The following is a 20,028-nucleotide window of genomic DNA, read 5'->3' on the forward strand; positions in this document are numbered from 1 at the left end:
TGAGTACACTGTTTTTTTTTTATTATTTATATGGATATTTAATTTCTATTAAGTATAAAGTTTAAAGTACACGAGATGCAAGTAAGTACTTCCGTATCATAAATCTAATCTCTTATATCATAAAAGTTAAAATGGAGATTTTTAAGTTTGAGCAAATTCTAACCATTGGGTACTTGACGTTCTTGGGCATTTGAGGCATACGTCTACTAATAAAAGAAGTTTATGCAAATTAATATTAAATTATACAAAGAGATGCATGTGAGTACTTTTGTATCGTAAATCGAATATCTTTTATCATAAAAGTTTAATTCGAGATCTCCAAGTTTGAGCAGATTCTAACCCTCGGGTATTCGATGCTTTTTGTATACTAATAAAAAGAAGTTTATGCAAATTAGTATTAAATGAGGTTGTTTTATGATCCAATATATTTAATCTAATTATACTTTTTTTTATATGTTAGTGTATGGAAAGTTATAATTAAAATATTGGTTTGTTTCATTTAAATTCATGATGCAATGTGACAAATATATAGGTAACAAGGTACATATATTGAGCCAAGAATAATTTTTCGGTGCATACCTTTTTTTTTGGGTTGAATTATGCAAAATAAAAATAGGTACATTTTATATATGAGCATCTCATTCGTGGTAAGTGTGGAGGCATCAACATGTACGAGCAACAGGTTGTCGAAAGAACAGACCATCCACATAGAATATTTTTTTCTTTAGCCAGAAGCTTTTGTTTTTTTTTTTTTATATATTTGTATTAGATTTTTTAATGAAAATTTTAATAAAAAATTAAAATGAAATATGACAGTGAGAAATCTTAGTCGGTATATCCCATAGAAAAATGAAGAGATTTGTGACAGAAAATCTTCATATAGATATAAATTGATTGAGATAATTTGGTAATTTGGAATCTTTCGTTTATTTTCCATTGAAAACGTGTCTGATTTCTATTACAAAAGGCAGGAAAATCATGGTAGGAGATGAAGTTGTGTTCTCTACCGTTCATTGTCTTATCATTATATCTTTTTTTTTTGGCTATGGAAAATTTGCAAATATATTAAAGGAAAAAGAAAAATTAATTAATTTTCATCAACAAATATCCGAAAACACAAAATCAAAACTGAACTAAAAAAAATAATGAAATAATCTACATCAAGATTAATACGATAATTTTGCTTTGAATAATCCACAGAAAAATATAATTGCAAAAATAATGTTAAAAAAATAAATTAAGAAATACAAAACACGTGACAATAAAAATAAATAATAACAAAGTTGATAGTCTTAATTACACTGTCCATTAGATTTTATAAATGAAGAAATTCTTGAATTTTCGTAAAACAAATAATTAATAGCATAAGGCATTTTTTTTAAAAAAAGCATTTGAATAATTAATTATAATCTAAAATAAAAGAAAAATTAAAAAGCAAAATTTAATGATAATTGGGAAATCCTAATATCAAATTTATTAAAGTAGCAGTGACTAAAAATACTAAAGTTTAAAATATATGTAATTTTTTTCCAAAAAAATAAGTAAATTAAATTGTAATTATAATTTAAAATGAGAGTGATTTATATGAAAAGTAATAATAATGGCTATTATAATAAATTACTTGATATTATTTTTTATTTTAATTTTGAATAATGCATTAAAGAGCATACATATATCAACACGTATTCAAATATAGCCACTTGTCAAAAAAAGAGACCATCCACATAGGATACTTTCCTCCTATGTGAGAGGCTTCGATTTTTTTATATATTTATACTACATTTTTTTATAAAAATTTGAAAAAAAGATTAAAATTAGAGATGATAGAAAGATATATATATATTTATATTATATTATATTTTTACATTTAATTAGATATTTGATTTTAAATAATAATGCATCAAAGAGTATATTATAGGTAGCCGGTTGTCCAAAGAATAGACTAGCCACATAGAACACTCTCCTTTCCGAGAAGCTTTGATTTTCATATATTTATATTAGATTTTTTAATAAAAAATTTAACAAAAAAAATTACAATGAAATATGACAATGGGAAATCTTAGTAGGTAAAATCCCATAGAAAAATGCAGATATTGTGATAGAAAATCTTGATACAGATATAAGTCGATTGATAAAATTTGGTAATTTGGAATCTTCTGATTATTTGCCATTGAAAACGTGTCTGATTTCTATTTCTCCTTTACAACTGGCCTTTGTAGGAGATTACATATATACATAGCAATATCAATTAGAATATCTTGAGACTGATTTTACCTATAAGATTTTTTTTTTGGGAGGAAAAAGGAGAAAGCATAAATTTTGAATAAAAAATTTGTTTGAAATATGCCCGTTGAAAAATTCCGTTATAAATTCATCGAGAATATAAAAAAAATTAATTCCGTCGAAAATTTGATGAAAATCTAAAAAAAATATTCGGACGGATTTTTCTCGATAGAAATATTTTTGTTTTGGAAAAATAATGTTTCTTTTATTAGTGATTAGACACTAGAAAAAAAAATATAAAGCAAGTGACTTATTTTATTTATTCTTTTATTATTTTTAATAATTTCCTCGAAATAATTTTACTTTTAATTCTTTTTCCCACAATTTCCCACAAGACAAACAGAGCCTAAGATATATTTCAATTTGGCCAAAAAAGAAAAAAAGAAAAACAATGATTGACTAAGAAACAAACACTGTTGATACAGACATGAAGTGTTGGAAAACCTAATAATTTGAATTGAAGTTTCCTAGCAAAAGTTTTCAATGCAAAGGACCCACGAATGCTCCCTTGAATGAAAACACAGCATGGGAAATCACCAGGAAAATATGTTGGGGAATTTTTTGCTGATTTACTGTATCCAGAAAAGCAAATTGTGAGAAGAAAAAGTAGGTATGGAAATTGATTTCCATTGCCAAGGACCCCCATTGTAGGCCCTGCAAATATTTTGTTTTTCTCTTTTGCCTAAAGATTACATTCCCATCTCATTGTAAGACACCAAACGTCACTAAAGAATAAAATCGTACCAAAAGATAAAACCGCGTGCATAACTTTTTACTTTTTTTTCTTCAAGATTGTATTTTCATAGCATTGGTTGTGAAATTTGATTAATATGTATAAGAATATCTTTATCGAGATCATGTTTGATTAAATGAATATTAACGAATCGTGACTAAGCGGGCAAGAATGTCTTTGGAAATCAAAAATCAAATCGAAATATAAAAATATAAAAAGAAATTATTTTTTTATAATCGTTAAGAAGTAATTTCGGTTTTTAGTTATATCTTCAATGATTCGGTTTCAACGAAAATTTACGAGTTTTATATTAAAAATTTATAAATATGAGTAGGTCTCCTACTTGTAAATAAAGAAAAATAAGCATTTTTTTAATCTTTTGATTTCATTTAATTTTTTTTTACAAAAAAAGTCAAAATGCATGCACTTTGCTAATATCTCATTTCCTTAAAAAAACTTATTTAAAAATCTTATGTTGGAATCTTGACCTACGTATAGTTTGGCCAAGTCATGTAATTATACAATTTTAATTAAATTATAAATTAAAAAGGAAATCTTTTTTTATTTAACAAAAAGGATTTAGACAAAGTCCTATAAAAATTCAATATAGTTTGAGGTTGTTAGGAAAAATAATTTAAGAAGTATGAATCACGTGCATGGGGAAAGGTCTGAAACAGTAGGCTTTACCTCCCATGGGAAAGGCCAATATTTGTGGCTCTAAGGGCTAATCGAAGGGTCAAAGAGCGTATTATTGAGGGCAGTCTCTAAAGTCTTTCGAAAACTATTAAAAATGGAAAACACACCACCTTCTTTGCTTGTTGTCCAATTCAAAAATCAACCTAGAAGATCCGGGAGATTCTGGATGAAATCTGCCGGATCTTGCTTTCCAAACTGTCAGATTTTCCAAAAGGATTTTGCCCATCTTCCCTATATGGCCAACCATTTAAAACTCACCTCCCCATTTCTTCTTTCTCTCCATCCTCATCCTCATCCTACAACATTCTTCTTCTTCTCATCTTTCTTCTTCTTCTTTGATTTCTGGGTGTTTTTTGCTTTGTTGAATCACATCTTTATCTAGTTATGGGGATGGCTACTGAGGCCCAGTTTCATGTTCTTGCTGTTGATGACAGCCTGATTGACAGAAAGCTCATTGAAAGGCTTCTCAAGACTTCTTCTTATCATGGTATATTGTTTTTTCTATACCTTTTTAAAGCGAGGGTTACAACCCTTAGGTGCCAAGCTTGGAGATTGATTTTTTGTTTTCTGTTTGTGATTTGATTACAGTTACTGCAGTTGATTCTGGAAGTAAGGCTTTGGAGTTTCTTGGATTGAACGGCAGTCATGAAGATGGACAGAGGAATCCAAGTCCTGCTTCTGTTTCTCTTGATGAGGATCAACATCAGCAAGATGTGGAAGTCAACCTGATTATCACAGATTACTGCATGCCAGGAATGACAGGCTATGATCTCCTGAGAAGAATCAAGGGATCTTCATCTTTCAAAGACATACCAGTTGTCATAATGTCTTCAGAGAATATCCCATCAAGAATTAACAGGTTAGGGAACTTGTTGCCATGAAAGAAGCTTTAAATAACATTTCCTATTCAATTACTTTCAATGTTTTGATTACGGTAAGCTGACCTGAATTGGTTTTGAATGATTGAATCAGATGCTTGGAAGATGGAGCTGAAGAGTTCTTCTTGAAGCCAGTGCAATTATCAGATGTAAACAAGCTTAGGCCTCATCTGATGAAAGGAAGATCTAAAGAAATGCAACAAAACATTAGCAAGAGAAAGGGCATGGAAGAGATTCTCACCCCTGATAGAACAAGAACAAGATACAATGAATTGGAAGTGGTCTGATCAGCAAATTAATTTATAGGAATTACTTTCTCAGAAAATTTTTCTTGATTATCTCTGGTTTTCTATTCTTTTTTCCCCTTAGACTCTTTGCTTATACAGAATCAATGTATAGGATTTTGGTTTCATGTCAGACAAAAGAGAAAGCTACCTGTCATGCGTAGGGTTTTGGAATATAGGTTGCACTGTAAAATACCAGAAGGAAAAATATAACTCAATTTTGTTGGTTCATTAACAGAATATGTTCCTCTTCATTTCTCTGTGTCAAATTTCTCTATTTCAATTCCAGATGCGTTATATTCTTCATTACTTGTGTCATATCTCTGGTTGAACTGAGAACAGATTCTTACCCGAGGCCTAAAGTAGAATTCTCTCCCTTTCCATTAATATTCTAGTGGACATTTTGCAAACAGAAGCTTCATTTTCTCTTTAAACTTTAAACTTCATAGAGAATCCAATGCCTAAGCCAACATTTGACTACATGATTAGAAATAAAAATAATTACAATAATAATAAATGATTAGAAATTCTCATTTCTAATTATTTTCCTTCTCTTTCACCTAGTTCTCAGTAACCAAACACTATTATGATTTGCAAAATGCACAATCCGATTATATATCCCCCCTCCCCACAAGGCAACAAGGGCAAAAAAAAAAAAAAAAACCAAGAATAAACATTCATAGGAACTCTCTGATAAGTAAGAAATGATAAATTAGCATTGATCATAGCGATAAACAAAACCAAAGTTGTTTGTCAATTCAAAGCTGGATTACATTCCATTTCAGATCATTGAAAGCTACACATCAAAATTTTCTTATATGTAGGAACTAAAATATTCAAGCTAATTCATCTTGCTGATTAGGTCATTGATTTCATCTTCACGATTACCAGCATCTCCTCCTTCCCTGTATGGCTGTTTCTTCCCTTGGATTACTCCTCCTGGCTTACTGAGCATAAGGGGTCCCATAAAATGATTAACCTCCTTGAAATGTGGACCAACATTTGCAATTTCGTGTACAATATCTTCTAAGCATATGACGCCATACTTCCCCAATTCCTGACAAAGAAGGAGTTTTAATTGCAAGCATTATGAACCTGTGGACAAAGTTAAACTGGGCACTTCTTGCTAAGAGTTGCTTAAGACAGCTATGATACCTGTTCAATAATATTATTATCTGTCAGTGGAACTGCTTTCTTGTCGATCCTTGCATAGCCCTTCTTGTAAATCAGCTCCTTCACATTCTTAAGATTAGGATATCTGCATGAAACAATCTTAGAACCATGAATCAACATTCTTAGTGGTAATTATAAGTTAAAGAAACAAAACTAAAAGAACTAAGCATAATGTAGTTGACCTATCTAGCTGAATATAGAAGTGGCCAATCTAAATACAACAAAACTGCTATAACTAGCCTAAGTTAATGAAGGTTCAGTCATACGCCTACAACCATTATAAAACCTTTAACAATTATCTAAAGCAAAGCCTGTTTGAATTTGACACATAACTGCCAATTATTTCCAAGTCACTGATGCCACATGTATTCAAGATGATCTCTATGCAAATTACGGATGATAATCTGACAAAATTTTCCAGTAGAAGCAATGATTACATATGGCCTATATATTTCTATACACTACTAGAACCTAATGACAAAAGGAGGACTTCTGCATAAGGATAAAGCCCTTATGGGCTCATAATTAGACAATGAGTCCTCCTTGTTTTTCTTTCTTCTTAAGGACAGATGATCGCTAATGACAGCAGGTAGCAAATTCTTCCAAAACATCCTCAACAAAGAAAATCTCATGAAGCTCTTTTTCAATCAGATTGCATTAGTGGTCTCCGCCTAGGCCCTAGAACTTAATTATCCAAGCAAAAAGCTCCCAGGTCCACTACAAATTAATAGGCAACCAACCTCAAAATAAGAGTATCTGAATTATTAAACACATTAACAGGTTCACAACATAACGTTACTAATAGATGGAAGAAAAAAATTAATGTAATACAATATTAGCTTGATAAAAAGTTCACAGAAAGCAATGGCCGATACCATTACAAAAAAGGCCAATAACAAATCACTTTGTATTTCTAGCTAGTAAGATGATTAAGAACAATTTGCTATGGCAAGTTTCATAACTCACTTCAAAAAAATAAAAAAGATATGCATGTCGATTTAAAGATGGGTCAAAGCCATTTCTTATCCCAAGGTGCATGCAAACCCTCTTGCATTGTGATTCAAATGCATCTAAGCATGCAATTAAAAGTGATGGCCCAAAACAAAGGATGTGAAAATGTAGGTAATAAAACTAGCATCAAAAAGCGATTACAAGCATACGCTTGATAACGAAAATTATCATCACACATGAAGTAGCCCCTTACAATGTTTTCACCTCATAAGATTCAGTATGTTACATTAACCAAAAAAAAAAAAAAGAAGTGCAAAGGAACAAAGGTTGCTTTCATACCCATATGTGACATATGGCTCCACCTTCTGCAGCATTTCTATTACGCCCTCAGTCGCCTTCACGAAGACGCCACTGAAAACTCTCCTCAACCTCAGGTTGTATAAGATCTTCCTAGTTTTTGGATGCATGTCATTTTTTCTGTAAAAGTAAATATATACAAAAGATTAAAGATGGAAAGAATTAAAAGCAAAGATATCAAATAAGATCAAAGGGAAAAAGGTAACCTACCCTTGTATACGGATAACGAAAAGCAACTTTGATCTCGGTTTTGATATCATTGACTTTGGTCTCTTTGCCCTCTGTTTGAGTCTGATTAGGTCCAACTCCTAAAACCACAAAAAAAGAAAAGATTCAAGATAATCTGATTTTCCTTCAGAAGTGGCACAACCACTGTAGGTATATGTGAGCTGTGCTGCTACAGTACTATCCTCGAGCTCAGCTCCCAAAAGAAACAAAAAAAAAAAAGAAAATTAAGCTACTTGCGCAAGACATAATCAAATCTCAGTTTTCATAACTCAAATAAGGAGCTTGAACTCAGCTCAAGCTTCAGTTCAAAACTCAAACAGAGTTCGAAAACATGTAAATAAATACTCCTATATCATCTTTATACATGCATATTATATTATATATATATATATATACATATTAAAAATTTAAAAGCTCCATTAGGCTCACAGGTTGCTCGAGTCGAGTATTAAAACACTGGAACTTGGCTCAATTCATTACTCTAGCTAATAAAGGTCGAGCTTGAGCTTCACTCTGACTGTGAACTAATCGAGTTTGAGTATTCAACGAGTAGCTTCACTCATTTATTATACCCAAGTTACAATATAATACTATAATGAATTCCACACTGATTAGCAGTAAGAAAAAGTAGTAAATTTTCCAAAACAAAATTGCATTTAAATCAACAGTAAGAACCCATTTAAAAAAAAAAGAAAAATTGAATGGTAAACTAAAAAAGAAAATACAGTAATAATTACCTGGGCTCTAAATTCTTTTATGAACTGCTCGGGTCTTTTGATGTCAGAAACATCGGATTGCTTCTTGCTTTTTATCGCTCCATATTTACCCAACTCCAACTGGGTCTTCCTCGTAATTGCCAACTCATCTTTTATTTTCCTTTTCTTCAATACTACCTCCGACACATAAGGCATTGGTTGTCCTTCCTCCTCCGCCATTATCTTTTCTGTTTCATAAAATAAAAACCTAAATAAGAAATTTACCCAATAGAAACGAAGCAAAAAGAATCAGCAATAAAAGTGAAACTTACCCACCAAAAGGAGTAGAGCTACGGTGGTGAAGGTAAGGAGCAACGGCGGCGGTGATACGGGGTGTAGAGGCGGCAGAGACCTTCGAGAGTTTGAGAGGAGAGGGGTTGGCGGCAGAGTGTAAGAAAAGAGGAAGGGGACATAAATTTAGGTATCTTATATCAATGAGGGTGTAAAAGATATTAAGTAAAAGTATTAGGACTATTTTGGTAATTTCAACTGGATAACGCAGCGTGGGTTCAGAAAAAGCCTTACCCGCCCCGTCCCGATTGTCGTTTGGGTGAAAAGCTGCGACGGCCCGTTCATGTCACAGAACTGGGCTTGGGCAGGTCCAGCCAGAACTGGGGTTAGCCCTTATTTTAATTATTATTAATATTACAAATTTAAATTTTTATTAATTAAAATAAAAAATTTAGAAATATTCTTTTATTTAAATTTAAATGAAAATATCATTATTTACCGCTTCGATTTTATTTTTTTCCTTTCTATTTATTTTTACAAAGTTTAAAATGCAAAATTAATGTTAAAATATTTTATATTGCTGAGTTTTAAAAAAAATTTCATAGTTTTTAAAGTTAAAAAGTAGAATTTTTAAATATAAAAATATCATATTTACCACTTCCATTTTCAAAATATTATCTATTGAACCTTAATTATTTATTAACATTTAATGATATTTTTATAATTTTATCAGATAAAATTAACAATCTAATACTTTGTAATATAAAAAATTATCTACATGATATTAATTGATATAAAATTATCGAAATATTCTCTATTTAACCCTTACTTATTTATTCATGATATTGTTATAAACTTATCGAATAAAATTAACAATTTAATCTTGTGATAATATCAGAAATTATCTATGTGATATTGGTAAAAAAATATTTAGATGATGTTAAGCAAGAAAATATTATAAAATACCATGAAAAAAAATGAAATTCTGAAGATAGTGAATAGAGCTTATCCAAAATAATAAAATAAAGAATAATATGAATTATGAAAAAATAGTTATATTAGAGTTGAAAATGACGTGGCGAAAAAGGATTGGCGACTTTACATGAAAGAGGAAAAGAAGGTCAAAAAGTTGACTGGAGAGTAGCCAAAACCCTACCGCATACCATACAAATCAATCATTTTCAACAAACTTTTCCCATCAGATTCTCTCTCTGTCACAGTTTCACTCTCTCTCTCTCTCTACTTAAGAGCTCTCCTCCTCCACTTAAGCACCTTTCTCAGGTGATCAGCTTTTCTTTTCTTTTCTCTCTCTCATTTTCTTTTTCCTTCGCATTTTCCCTCATTTTCTCGAAAAGAATCCCTCGAGCCAAACGGACTTTATAAAAAAAAAAGGGAAAGGAAAAATGAAAGTGGAAAGAGAATCTTCGTATTCTTCACCTTTTTTCCACCTTTACTCTCTTTGTCTCTTTTGCTTCACCAACCTAGTCGCCATTTTTGTTCTCCTAGTTTCACTCGATCTTTTTTTTTAAGAAATTTAAATATATTTTTTAATCTCTCTTTGTCTCGTCGATTTCAACTTTTTCTTTTGGTTTAAAACTGAACTGCAAAATTGCTTCTAACCTGATTTTTTGAAGGAATTCTCTTTTCGAGTTTAGATTTTCGAAGTTCCTCGCCAATGTGAAATGCGGGGTTAGCTGTGATCGAGCTAGGGTTTTTTGGAATGAAGCAAATGCGGTGAAAAGGGGGAGAGAGAGAGCGAGAACGAGAGAGGTTTTGGTTGTTTGTGTGCGGGTGCATTGGGGGAAGTGATGGAGTTGAGTAGGGTTTGTTTGGTTAAAAAGTCAGTTATTAGTAAATGCTGAAGACGGAAAGGATGGCTACGGTGACGGCGGAGCAGTCGAGGGTGGCGGGTGTACCGGAGAGGGACATAGAGTTGGTAAACTGTTTATTTGATTTCGTTTAGAATTTTTTATTACCTTTTTTTTTTATAAAAGAAAAATGATTGGATGTAGCTAGATAGAGTAACGTTTGCTATCACTTTCTTCTGATATAATGTGTTAGTTTTGTTTGATTATTTGTGCTGTTACTTGACAATGTGGAAAATGGAAAATGGTTGTTGACTGCAAACAATTGGGATATTGTTTATGTTGTATCACTATTATTATTAGCAATGTTGTGTAAGTTCTGATTATTAGCTGTTAAGTGTGTTGCTAATTGGGAATTGTTTTTGTTTTCTTTTATTTGGATAATGGAGTTGGATTGACTTCGTTTGTAGGTTGGTGGGTTTTAATTTTGTTGTTTGGGTGGAATCGTTGTTACCTACTACAATGATAGGGGAAAAATTTGAATTTCTTGTTTGAATGATACATAAATATATATTAACTGAATGGGAGCATTTGAATGCTGGGGATGGCATGACCCATTATGTCCTGCCAGCCCCCAACTGATGGGGAAAAAGAATTCGTTTTGTGTAAAAGAAAAAGAAAGAAGAAGATAAAACATTTTTTAAGAAGAAAAGAAAACTAAAATAGGGAATAGATTTAGCCAAATATTGATTTTATGATTGCTCTATGCGGGTATAATTTGTACAAGCAAGATGAAACTTGATTGCGATGCATTGCTTGAGAAAAATATGAAATAGATCATCTAGATTGTATGAGTTTTCTGTCTTGCCATGTTAAGTAAAATATTGAATTACATCAATATTAACTCGCACAATTAGTCATAACTTAGTTGAAGCTTCAGGATGAAACAAATCTGACTTCCAGTATCATTGTTTCTCATAAATTTTATATCAAATCAAAACTGCGTGGAAATGTATTGTCATTCTCCCATTAGTATTATTTTTGGTTTCCGGTGGACTTCCCCATTAAGCACAAGTGTAACGTCCACTGATTTTTCCTTTTTTGTTGTTTCATTCTTGCATTAATTTTGTGATCTTATTTTACTTCCTCAATAAATTCTTCTTATATTGATTTACAACCAGCAGTCTGCAATTCAATTTGCATGTTGGATTTTCTATGTTTTAATTCAGATTTTTTATTTTTGTATTTACCACAGGCCATCACTGCCCTTAAAAAAGGAGCACCATTGCTCAAATATGGTCGTAGAGGAAAGCCCAAATTTTGTCCCTTCAGGCTGTCCAATGTAAGACCAAATGTATTTGAAGATTCATATGTTAAGTGTTGCATATATTGCTGTGACTTAAAATCTGAAAATTTGACTGTTGTGTAGATGGCTATTTATTAACTATTTCTCCTTCTCCATTTAGCTTTGGTGCATAGAAGTCATCCGTGTATGCAACTAGCTCTATGTTTCATTGCTTTTGGAAAACTAGATGATATTTATTACTTTGTGTTATGTTAGATGACTGGATGGATGATTATTGTACTGAAAGTGAATAATAGAAATTAGTGATGTACCTGTCTTGGGGAAGGGGGTGTTATATGATCTCTCCTTAGGGATGGAATGGTTTTGGTATGTGTTAGGCAGATTGGTTTACCAGATTTCAGATTAATACAAATAAAATTTCTTGTTTACGAACCTCTGCTTTATTTTTTTTCGGAATAATTTTTCAAAAAAAGTTAGAAGCCTCCATACCTACAGTTTCATAAATCCCTAGGAAAATGTTTGTAAAAACCCAAAGAAGTCACATGTTATGGTCATCTGAGCTTCCTATATGTTAGGCATGCAAGAAAGGTAACTTTTAACAAAATGGTGGCAACACATTCACACATGTGAGCTACTAATATTTCTTGACACTGCCTGTTTCTCATCAACTAGGTGTGGTGGCTTATGCTGCTTACAAGTTGTATTACTCTAAATCTTTATTGTAACATATGCGTATTGAATACACATTGGGCACTTAGTTTTTGCTTGGTCAGTAGGATGGAAAGTGGGAAGGAAAATGTTCTAATCCAATGGTTAAGCTACAAAGTGGGAAAGTGATTGTGACACCTAAGTATTAGATTGAAAATCATTCCATCCTTCCTACCAAGCAAAGCCTTAGAAATGAGTTTGAGGATTCGACCTTATAAGTAACATTGCTTACAAGAGAGTCATATGTTACCGTACAAGTGAGAAAATTGGAAATTGTTCATGGAGACGTGTATGTTATTGTATCACTGAAGATCAAGCAATGATTAGAAGTGAACCATTAAGTGTGTAATGAGGGGATTCTGTATAAGGGCTTTGATACTTGCTGGAATTACTGTTGTGCACAATTTTTATCATTAGGCATTTCTATGATTATACTGGATTTTGAGGTATTTTTGCTGTCAGATTCAGTAAGCTCTTTGCTTTGATGAGAATGTGTGTGAAGTTTATTGGGTTATGGTGAGCATGAGAGAAAAATCAGACATACAGAACCCGTACAACCGTTCTAGGAAGAAAAAAGAATACTATTTGTAAAGAGGAATAACAGTCCTCTGTTGGCTTCCCTTAATAATATTCTTTGTTATTCTTTATTATGCTGCTTTTCTGAGCAATTATATATGGTATATGACATTTGTCCAACTTGTGAATAATATTTTCGGGCTGGATGCAAAAGACTACTGTGATCTGTCTACACTGAATTTTGTTGGCCCATGTCACTTCTTTTGTTTCTTTCTGGAAGAATAGTTATCTTGATGCTGTATGCATTGAGTACCTACTGTAATATACCTATTCTACAACTTCACATACCACATGTCTTTTCCTTGTTTCTTTTCAGGATGAATCTGTTCTAATATGGATCTCTGGGAAGGAGGAAAAATACCTTAAACTAAGCCATGTCTCCAGAATCATACCTGGTCAGCGGACAGTAAGTTTATCCCTGTCACAATTTTCTGCACCTCTTGTTTGTTACGTGTGTCAATTATATCAAGCACTAAAGTGTAAGCCTACATAAGGTCAAGTAACATTCCACAAGAATGGTTATGAAATGTTTTAGGGTTATTGCTTTCACATATTATTGAGTGAGATTATTCTTTTCCTGAATTTGAATTGAGGGTATGTGTTTGCTTGTATTTTCTAGTGGCAAAATTCTAGATTTAAAATGATGTGTACTTGGTTGGGTCAGAATTCCCAATTACAGGTATCAATAACATGGTATGCCTTTTGGTATATTACTGTGTTTCATGCATTTAGCTATGCAAACCAAAACTGACCAGTGATGTAATGTAATGTAAAAGGTTTCTCGACAGGACTGCATATTTATAGTATTCATGTTCCAGTTGCATGACTTTTGAGTTATGACAGAGATGCATTTAGATGAGGGGGGTTATTTTTTCTGTTTCTGATGTGAGAAGTTTAATGAGGTGGAATGCTTCTTTGATTCAAATTAAAGATTTCAATGCTGGAGCTCATTAATCAATTACATTTTTCATTCTACTGATAAGAAAATCAAATTAGTATCTCTGTTGTGTTTTGCTTTTTGTTGATCATTCTTTACTTTGCTCATTGCAGCCAATATTTCAGAGGTATCCTCGGCCTGAAAAAGAATACCAATCATTTTCTCTTATATATAATGATAGGTCACTAGATTTGGTAAGCATTCCATTTTTGTTTCTTGCTAGACTTGTGTTGCATCTAATTTCTAGTTGTGTGGTTCTTCATACATGCATAATCATGTCAGTGTTGATTAATTACCAAATTTTTGGATGAAAATATTTTTATAGTCCATGAATCCAACTTCTCTTTTGTACCAGATTTGCAAGGATAAAGATGAAGCTGAAGTCTGGTTTACAGGTCTGAAGGCACTGATATCGCGTGGTCATCATCGGAAAGGAAGAGCTGAATCTAGAAGTGATGGAGTTTCATCTGAAGCTACTAGTCCTAGAGCACATACCCAAAGAAGTTCGCCTCTGAGCTCGCCATTTGGTAGCGGTGGTAGTTCACAGAAGGTCTTTTTTATTCCTCGATTTTCTGTGTTGTACTTCAATGTTTTATATATTTTGTGAGAGAATTCTCTTGTTCCTGATATAGGATGGGATGGATCCCCTTCGCCTTCATACTCCACATGAGAGTCCTCCTAAAACTGGATTAGAGAAGGCTTTGTCTGATGTAATATTGTATTCTGTGCCTCCCAAAGTGTTATATCCTTCGGAATCGGCTTGTGGGTCAATCCATTCTCTGTCATCAGCAGGCTCAGATGGAGCAGCTGGGCGCATAAAAGCTGTGAATGGCGATGCTTTCAGAGTTAGTTTATCAAGTGCTGTTAGCTCCTCAAGTCAGGGGTCTGGTCAATATGATGGTGATGCTTTAGGGGATGTTTTTATATGGGGTGAAGGCACTGGTGATGGTGTATTGGGTGGGGGAATACATAGAACTGGAAATTCCGGTGGTGTTAAGATAGATTCTCTTCTGCCTAAAGCTTTGGAATCTGCAGTTGTTTTGGATGTTCAGAACATAGCTTGTGGTGGGCAACATGCTGCCTTGGTAACCAAGCAAGGAGAGGTTTTCTCTTGGGGAGAGGAATGTGGGGGCAGATTGGGGCATGGTGTGGATTCTGATGTCTCCCATCCAAAACTTATAGATTCTCTTAAAAATATAAATGTTGAACTCGTAGCATGTGGGGAGTACCATTCTTGTGCTGTAACACTTTCTGGTGAAATGTACTCATGGGGTGGTAGTTCTTGCAATTTTGGTTTACTTGGCCATGGACATGAAACAAGTCAATGGGTTCCAAAGAAATTAAATGGACCTTTGGAGGGAATACATGTTTCATCAGTGTCCTGTGGACCGTGGCACACAGCTGTTGTCACTTCTGCTGGACAATTATTTACTTTTGGTGATGGAACATTTGGTGTTTTAGGACATGGAGATCGTAAAAGTGTTTCTGTACCCAGGGAAGTGGAGTCCCTTAAGGGCCTACGCACTGTGCGGGCATCTTGTGGTGTTTGGCACACTGCTGCTGTTGTTGAGGTTATGGTTGGGTCTTCGAGCTCCAGTAATTGCTCTTCAGGAAAACTTTTTACTTGGGGGGATGGTGATAAAGGTCGTCTGGGGCATGGTGACAAAGAAGCTAGATTGGTGCCCACTTGTGTTGCTGCTCTGGTTGAGCCTAACTTTTGTCATGTTGTCTGTGGGCACAGCATGACTGTTGCACTAACAACCAATGGCCATGTCTATACCATGGGTAGCCCTGTTTATGGGCAATTGGGGAATTCTCAAGCTGATGGAAAACACCCTGTTCGTGTTGAGGGAAAGCTTACAAAGAATTTTGTGGAAGAAATAGCTTGTGGTGCTTACCATGTTGCTGTTTTAACTTCAAGAACTGAAGTTTACACTTGGGGAAAGGGTGCAAATGGACGATTAGGTCATGGGGATACCGATGATAGAAGTTCTCCATGTCTTGTTGAAGCTCTAAAAGACAAACAGGTCAAGAGTATTGTTTGTGGCACTAGTTTTACTGCAGCTATCTGTCTTCATAAGTCAGTCTCCAGTATTGATCAATCGAAATGTTCTGGCTGCCGTCTTTTGTTCAATTTCAAAAGAAAACGTCATAACTGTTACAATTGTGGACTCGTATTCTGCAATTCATGCAGCAGTAAGAAGTCTTTTAAAGCTTCCATGGCACCAAACCCTAACAAACCTTATCGTGTCTGTGATAATTGTTTTGCCAAACTCACAAAAGCTTCTGAAACCAACTCTTCAACCCATTATGCTCTGAGTAGAAGAGGGAGTATGAATCAGGGACTAAATGAAGGTGTTGAGAAGACTGAGAAGTTGGATTCAAGAACCCATGCCCAACTCAGTCGAAATGGTTCTATTGAATCATCTAAAGAATTGGAAGGTGGATCTTCTAAAAGAAACAAGAGATTGGATTTTTATAGCACTCGAGTTTCACCTTTTCCAAATGGAGTTTCTCAATGTGCTCCGCAAAACAGTTCCAAAACTTCGAATGCTTTATTTGGGTCATCCAAGAAATTTTTCTCAGCTTCTCTTCCTGGATCACGGATTGTATCTCGAGCGACATCACCTACCTCTAGACGATCTAGCCCACCTCGTGCTACAACACCAACACCAACTCTGTCAGGGTTTGCATCAATGAAAGTTGTTGTGGATGATGCTAAAAGGACAAATGATGGTCTAAGTGAAGAAGTAATTAAATTAAGAACTCAGGTATTTTTACAATTTAAATTATCTGTAGGGGAATTTTCTCTTGTTAGATCATACATTGCCATTAGTTCCATTCTTTTCCAGCATTATTTGTTTACAGACTGTTAAGTTAGTAGCAAGGAAGCTCTAGAGTTAAATCCTAGAATGGAAAGCTCTAGAGTTAGTTATTTTTTTCACATTTTGTACAAAGGGTTGTTAAGTTTGTTTGCTGCACCTAATTGGCCATCTGATGTAGGTTGAGGAACTTACTCGCAAGGCACAACTTCAAGAAGTTGAGCTGGAAAGAACAACTAAACAGCTGAAGGAAGCCATAGCGGTAGCAGCAGAAGAGACTGCAAAAAGCAAAGCAGCAAAGGAAGTCATAAAGTCACTCACTGCTCAAGTAAGTTAATGACTCTTGCCTAATGCCTATATATGGAGGTTCTACTTGCCAGAAAACCCCTGCACTTTTCATGACTATTATCAAAAGGCATCTATATGGTGATGCAAAATGCTTGCTTAATTATTGCTCAATCTTGAGCACTGAATTTTGGGTTCCTATACCTGATTTATTGACAATTAATTATGTTAGTATCACTTCATTATGTGACCAAAGTAAATTGCTTAGATCAGAGTTCATCTAAATTTAAACTTTTTTGCTCATGTATGGCAGTTGAAGGATATGGCTGAAAGGTTACCAATTGGAGCAGCGAGAAGCAGCAATTCACCCTCCTTTTGTTATTCTAGTTCAACTCCGCCTCGGGAAGTTTCTTCTGCAGGCAATGAGCAATTGGGTGGTCCCATGAGTTGCCATGAAATAGATTCAAATGGATCAAACAGCCTAGTGATCTCTAATGGCTCAGGAACTAGTAATCAGCACCTTTCGATTCACACCGAAGTATCCCATTTGGATGGAACAGCAAGGAATAGGAACAGAACTACGAAAGTGGAACCCACCCATGGGGATGAATGGGTTGAGCAAGATGAGCCTGGTGTATATATTACCCTTGTTGCATTGCCTGGAGGTGTTAAGGATCTTAAGCGTGTTCGGTTCAGGTTTGTTATAACCACTTTCAACTTTCTTCTCTTTTTCTTACCCACACATTTTGCACTCAAAAGTAGACCAAGACCAAGATTCCGAGATCTCACTGTCTGAACTAAATGCATAGGGGAAAAAGGATTAGAACATCAATTAAAGGCATTGATCAAACCAATGTGTCTTGTTAGTGCTGTTGTATTCAGTTTGTTTATTGCTTGTGCTGCTTACAAACCACAGTTCTCAATCATTTAACTATCGGTGATTGTTCTCATGACTGCAGTCGGAAGCGTTTCAGTGAAAAACAAGCAGAACAGTGGTGGGCGGCAAACAGGGCTAGAGTATATCAGCGGTATAACGTTCCCTTGGTCGACAAACCTAGTGTTGGTGTGGGGAGGGAAGGGTTAGCTCATTGACCTGCCAGATTCAAGGATTCAGGGTTTCAGAATTGAAGTTTGTTGTTTTCCAGGTTTCGGCTTTTGAGACCGGTAAGGAAGCAAGGTAAGGATGCCCTCGATTTTGTTTTAGTTTGCGGGGGTGTGTACTAATTTGTTCACGCAATCTTCTGGTTTTGGGCACCTTTAATTGACTCTGTAAATGTATCTTTGTATTTTTTTTATTTTTTTTTCCTTTTCTTTTTCCCTTCTAGGAGAGAAGCGCTGTGACGGTTGGTAGAAATGATTGAATTGTTTGTAAGTAGGCTGAGGCTACGGGGCTTTGTATTCAAAAAACTGATTGTAAATGCCATAAGAAATTACTAACGATTAAGATGTTTGTATAGCATTCATACACTGAATGCATATGCTTTCTTCTTTAAATTCTTTTCAATTTTTTTTTAATATTTTACCTCAGCTGAATTTAGAAAACTGCATTAGGAGAAATGTCCAGGGGCCTTACCATCTAGGGTAGATTCATCTTTTTTGGAATGGTATCTAAAAAATTCTTTAAATATTTAAGAAAATTTAAATAAATATTTTATTTTTTATTGTATTTAATTTTGTTTTTATTTTAAATTTAATAAATTATTATTATTAATGATTGATTAATTATTGTTAGTCAAATAATAATTGTCAATTTTAAGTGGATTTGATATTGTTGAAAGTGACGTGGTATATTGATGTGATCACGTGAAAATGTCTTTTATTATTATGACAAGTTAACATTTTAGGTTAGTGTCATAACAATTTTGATTAATGATAATTAATTAATTATTAATAATAAATATTTATTTAATTTAAAATAAAAATATAAAAATTAAATTAAATTAATAAAAATAAAAAATTTTATTTAAAGTATCTGAAAGAGTTTAATAATTTTTTGACCTTTAGCAAATGACAAATTTTTATTTTAAATAGTTAACATTATCATTTCCTTTTGGAAGGATCAAATAGTAAAATTATATTAAGAAAAAAATAGGATTAGAGCGACAACATTGTATGAAACAAAAAAAAAAAAGATAAATTTGAACTTGAATTAACATCATCATTTACATGAGTCTGGATTTGATAATTTGATTTAGTGATTGATGTGTGATTTTTTAATTTAATACTATAATTCGAATCTCTCTTTTTCAAGTAAAAATCATACATATTTTTGTTGTAACCTTGAAAAAAAATTAAATGAAATAGGCAAAATTTTAATTAAAAAACGCTAAACAGTTTAAAAAACAAATTACAATTCAAGATGTGTCCTCCAACCAAAGACACAATGATGAGTCTTCATCATCAGATGAGGAAAATAGTTATGGTTTATATTAATGTTCTAATATCCTTGAAATCATATTCCAAGCTGCCTCCGCAGTCTCCACCCCAGTTCTTTTTGCAACAAGTTTATACAGAAGATCTTCTTGTGATATACAAGTTAAAATGGCGTGCAACACGAGCTGGTCTTGGCGATACCATAAAACATAGTCTGGGTTGCTCGCGGCTTGGTTGTTCTTCATGACAGTTGCAGGAGGACACTGCTTTGAGCCATCGACATAGCCCAAAAGATCAAAGCCGTTGAGGAGAGCCTTGAACTGTGCTTGCCAAGTCCAGTAGTTTTTATATGTCAACTTCCCCGAGTGTTGAGCAGCATCACTGATGTAAACCAGGCCATTATCTAAGTAGGTAGTTTCAGGGATGATGATTTCAGGGTTAAGAGAGACTGCAGCTATTTTAGGTGCCATTGACAGAGCCAAGAATAACGAAACCTATTTCACCCTGATGTTAGCTAAGTCGAGCATTCATCACACGACATTATATATAGGATACAAGATAAGGATATGAACAGATATTAAACTTGAAGTTTATAATATATTCATGAACCTAATTATTCATAAATCTCGATAAATACAATTCGTTAT

The 20,028-nt window shown here is 33.7% G+C and overlaps 3 protein-coding genes across 7 annotated transcripts; 2 read left to right on the forward strand and 1 right to left on the reverse strand.

Annotated features, from left to right (window-relative positions):
• LOC18587281 (two-component response regulator ORR9) lies at nucleotides 3,765–5,128 on the forward strand. The gene is made up of 3 exons (XM_007010989.2): nucleotides 3,765–4,199; nucleotides 4,301–4,571; nucleotides 4,685–5,128. Exons 1-3 carry the CDS (start codon nucleotides 4,097–4,099, stop codon nucleotides 4,875–4,877), a joined length of 567 nt encoding a protein of 188 aa, XP_007011051.1. The 5' UTR covers nucleotides 3,765–4,096; the 3' UTR covers nucleotides 4,878–5,128.
• Nucleotides 5,569–8,758, reverse strand: LOC18587282 (60S ribosomal protein L7-1). 2 transcript variants are annotated; one of them, XM_007010991.2, is made up of 6 exons: nucleotides 8,615–8,758; nucleotides 8,321–8,526; nucleotides 7,566–7,663; nucleotides 7,338–7,475; nucleotides 6,030–6,132; nucleotides 5,569–5,931 (listed from the first exon to the last, which is right to left on the reverse strand). In XM_007010991.2, exons 2-6 carry the CDS (start codon nucleotides 8,516–8,518, stop codon nucleotides 5,716–5,718), a joined length of 753 nt encoding a protein of 250 aa, XP_007011053.2. In that variant the 5' UTR covers nucleotides 8,519–8,526; nucleotides 8,615–8,758; the 3' UTR covers nucleotides 5,569–5,715. The 2 variants fall into 2 exon arrangements, with proteins under 2 accessions (XP_007011053.2, XP_007011052.2); XM_007010990.2 differs by having other exon boundaries at nucleotides 8,611–8,749.
• On the forward strand, nucleotides 9,780–18,502 carry LOC18587283. 4 transcript variants are annotated; one of them, XM_018129314.1, is made up of 10 exons: nucleotides 9,780–9,850; nucleotides 10,225–10,505; nucleotides 11,630–11,716; nucleotides 13,281–13,370; nucleotides 14,015–14,095; nucleotides 14,257–14,451; nucleotides 14,534–16,672; nucleotides 16,905–17,051; nucleotides 17,322–17,704; nucleotides 17,968–18,502. In XM_018129314.1, exons 2-10 carry the CDS (start codon nucleotides 10,425–10,427, stop codon nucleotides 18,098–18,100), a joined length of 3,336 nt encoding a protein of 1,111 aa, XP_017984803.1. In that variant the 5' UTR covers nucleotides 9,780–9,850; nucleotides 10,225–10,424; the 3' UTR covers nucleotides 18,101–18,502. The 4 variants fall into 4 exon arrangements, 3 of the variants coding, with proteins under 3 accessions (XP_017984803.1, XP_017984802.1, XP_007011055.2); XR_001929877.1 differs by lacking the exon at nucleotides 9,780–9,850 and having other exon boundaries at nucleotides 9,875–10,505; nucleotides 17,968–18,185; nucleotides 18,334–18,502; XM_018129313.1 differs by lacking the exon at nucleotides 9,780–9,850 and having other exon boundaries at nucleotides 9,875–10,505.

The sequence above is a fragment of the Theobroma cacao genome, chromosome 10 (genome assembly GCF_000208745.1).
Source record: "Theobroma cacao cultivar B97-61/B2 chromosome 10, Criollo_cocoa_genome_V2, whole genome shotgun sequence".
Taxonomy (NCBI): domain Eukaryota; kingdom Viridiplantae; phylum Streptophyta; class Magnoliopsida; order Malvales; family Malvaceae; genus Theobroma; species Theobroma cacao.

Coding starts and splice junctions, on each gene's coding strand:
- LOC18587281 (XM_007010989.2), top strand. CDS start 4,097: ATGGGGATGGCTACTGAGGCCCAGTTTCATGTTCTTGCTGTTGATGAC. Junction 4,200..4,300: donor CAAGACTTCTTCTTATCATG/GTATATTGTTTT, acceptor ATTTGATTACAG/TTACTGCAGTTGATTCTGGA. Junction 4,572..4,684: donor ATCCCATCAAGAATTAACAG/GTTAGGGAACTT, acceptor TGATTGAATCAG/ATGCTTGGAAGATGGAGCTG.
- LOC18587282 (XM_007010991.2), bottom strand. CDS start 8,518: ATGGCGGAGGAGGAAGGACAACCAATGCCTTATGTGTCGGAGGTAGTA. Junction 7,664..8,320: donor TAAAAGAATTTAGAGCCCAG/GTAATTATTACT, acceptor TTGTGGTTTTAG/GAGTTGGACCTAATCAGACT. Junction 5,932..6,029: donor ATAATAATATTATTGAACAG/GTATCATAGCTG, acceptor CTTCTTTGTCAG/GAATTGGGGAAGTATGGCGT.
- LOC18587283 (XM_018129314.1), top strand. CDS start 10,425: ATGCTGAAGACGGAAAGGATGGCTACGGTGACGGCGGAGCAGTCGAGG. Junction 11,717..13,280: donor GTCCCTTCAGGCTGTCCAAT/GTAAGACCAAAT, acceptor GTTTCTTTTCAG/GATGAATCTGTTCTAATATG. Junction 14,096..14,256: donor ATGATAGGTCACTAGATTTG/GTAAGCATTCCA, acceptor CTTTTGTACCAG/ATTTGCAAGGATAAAGATGA.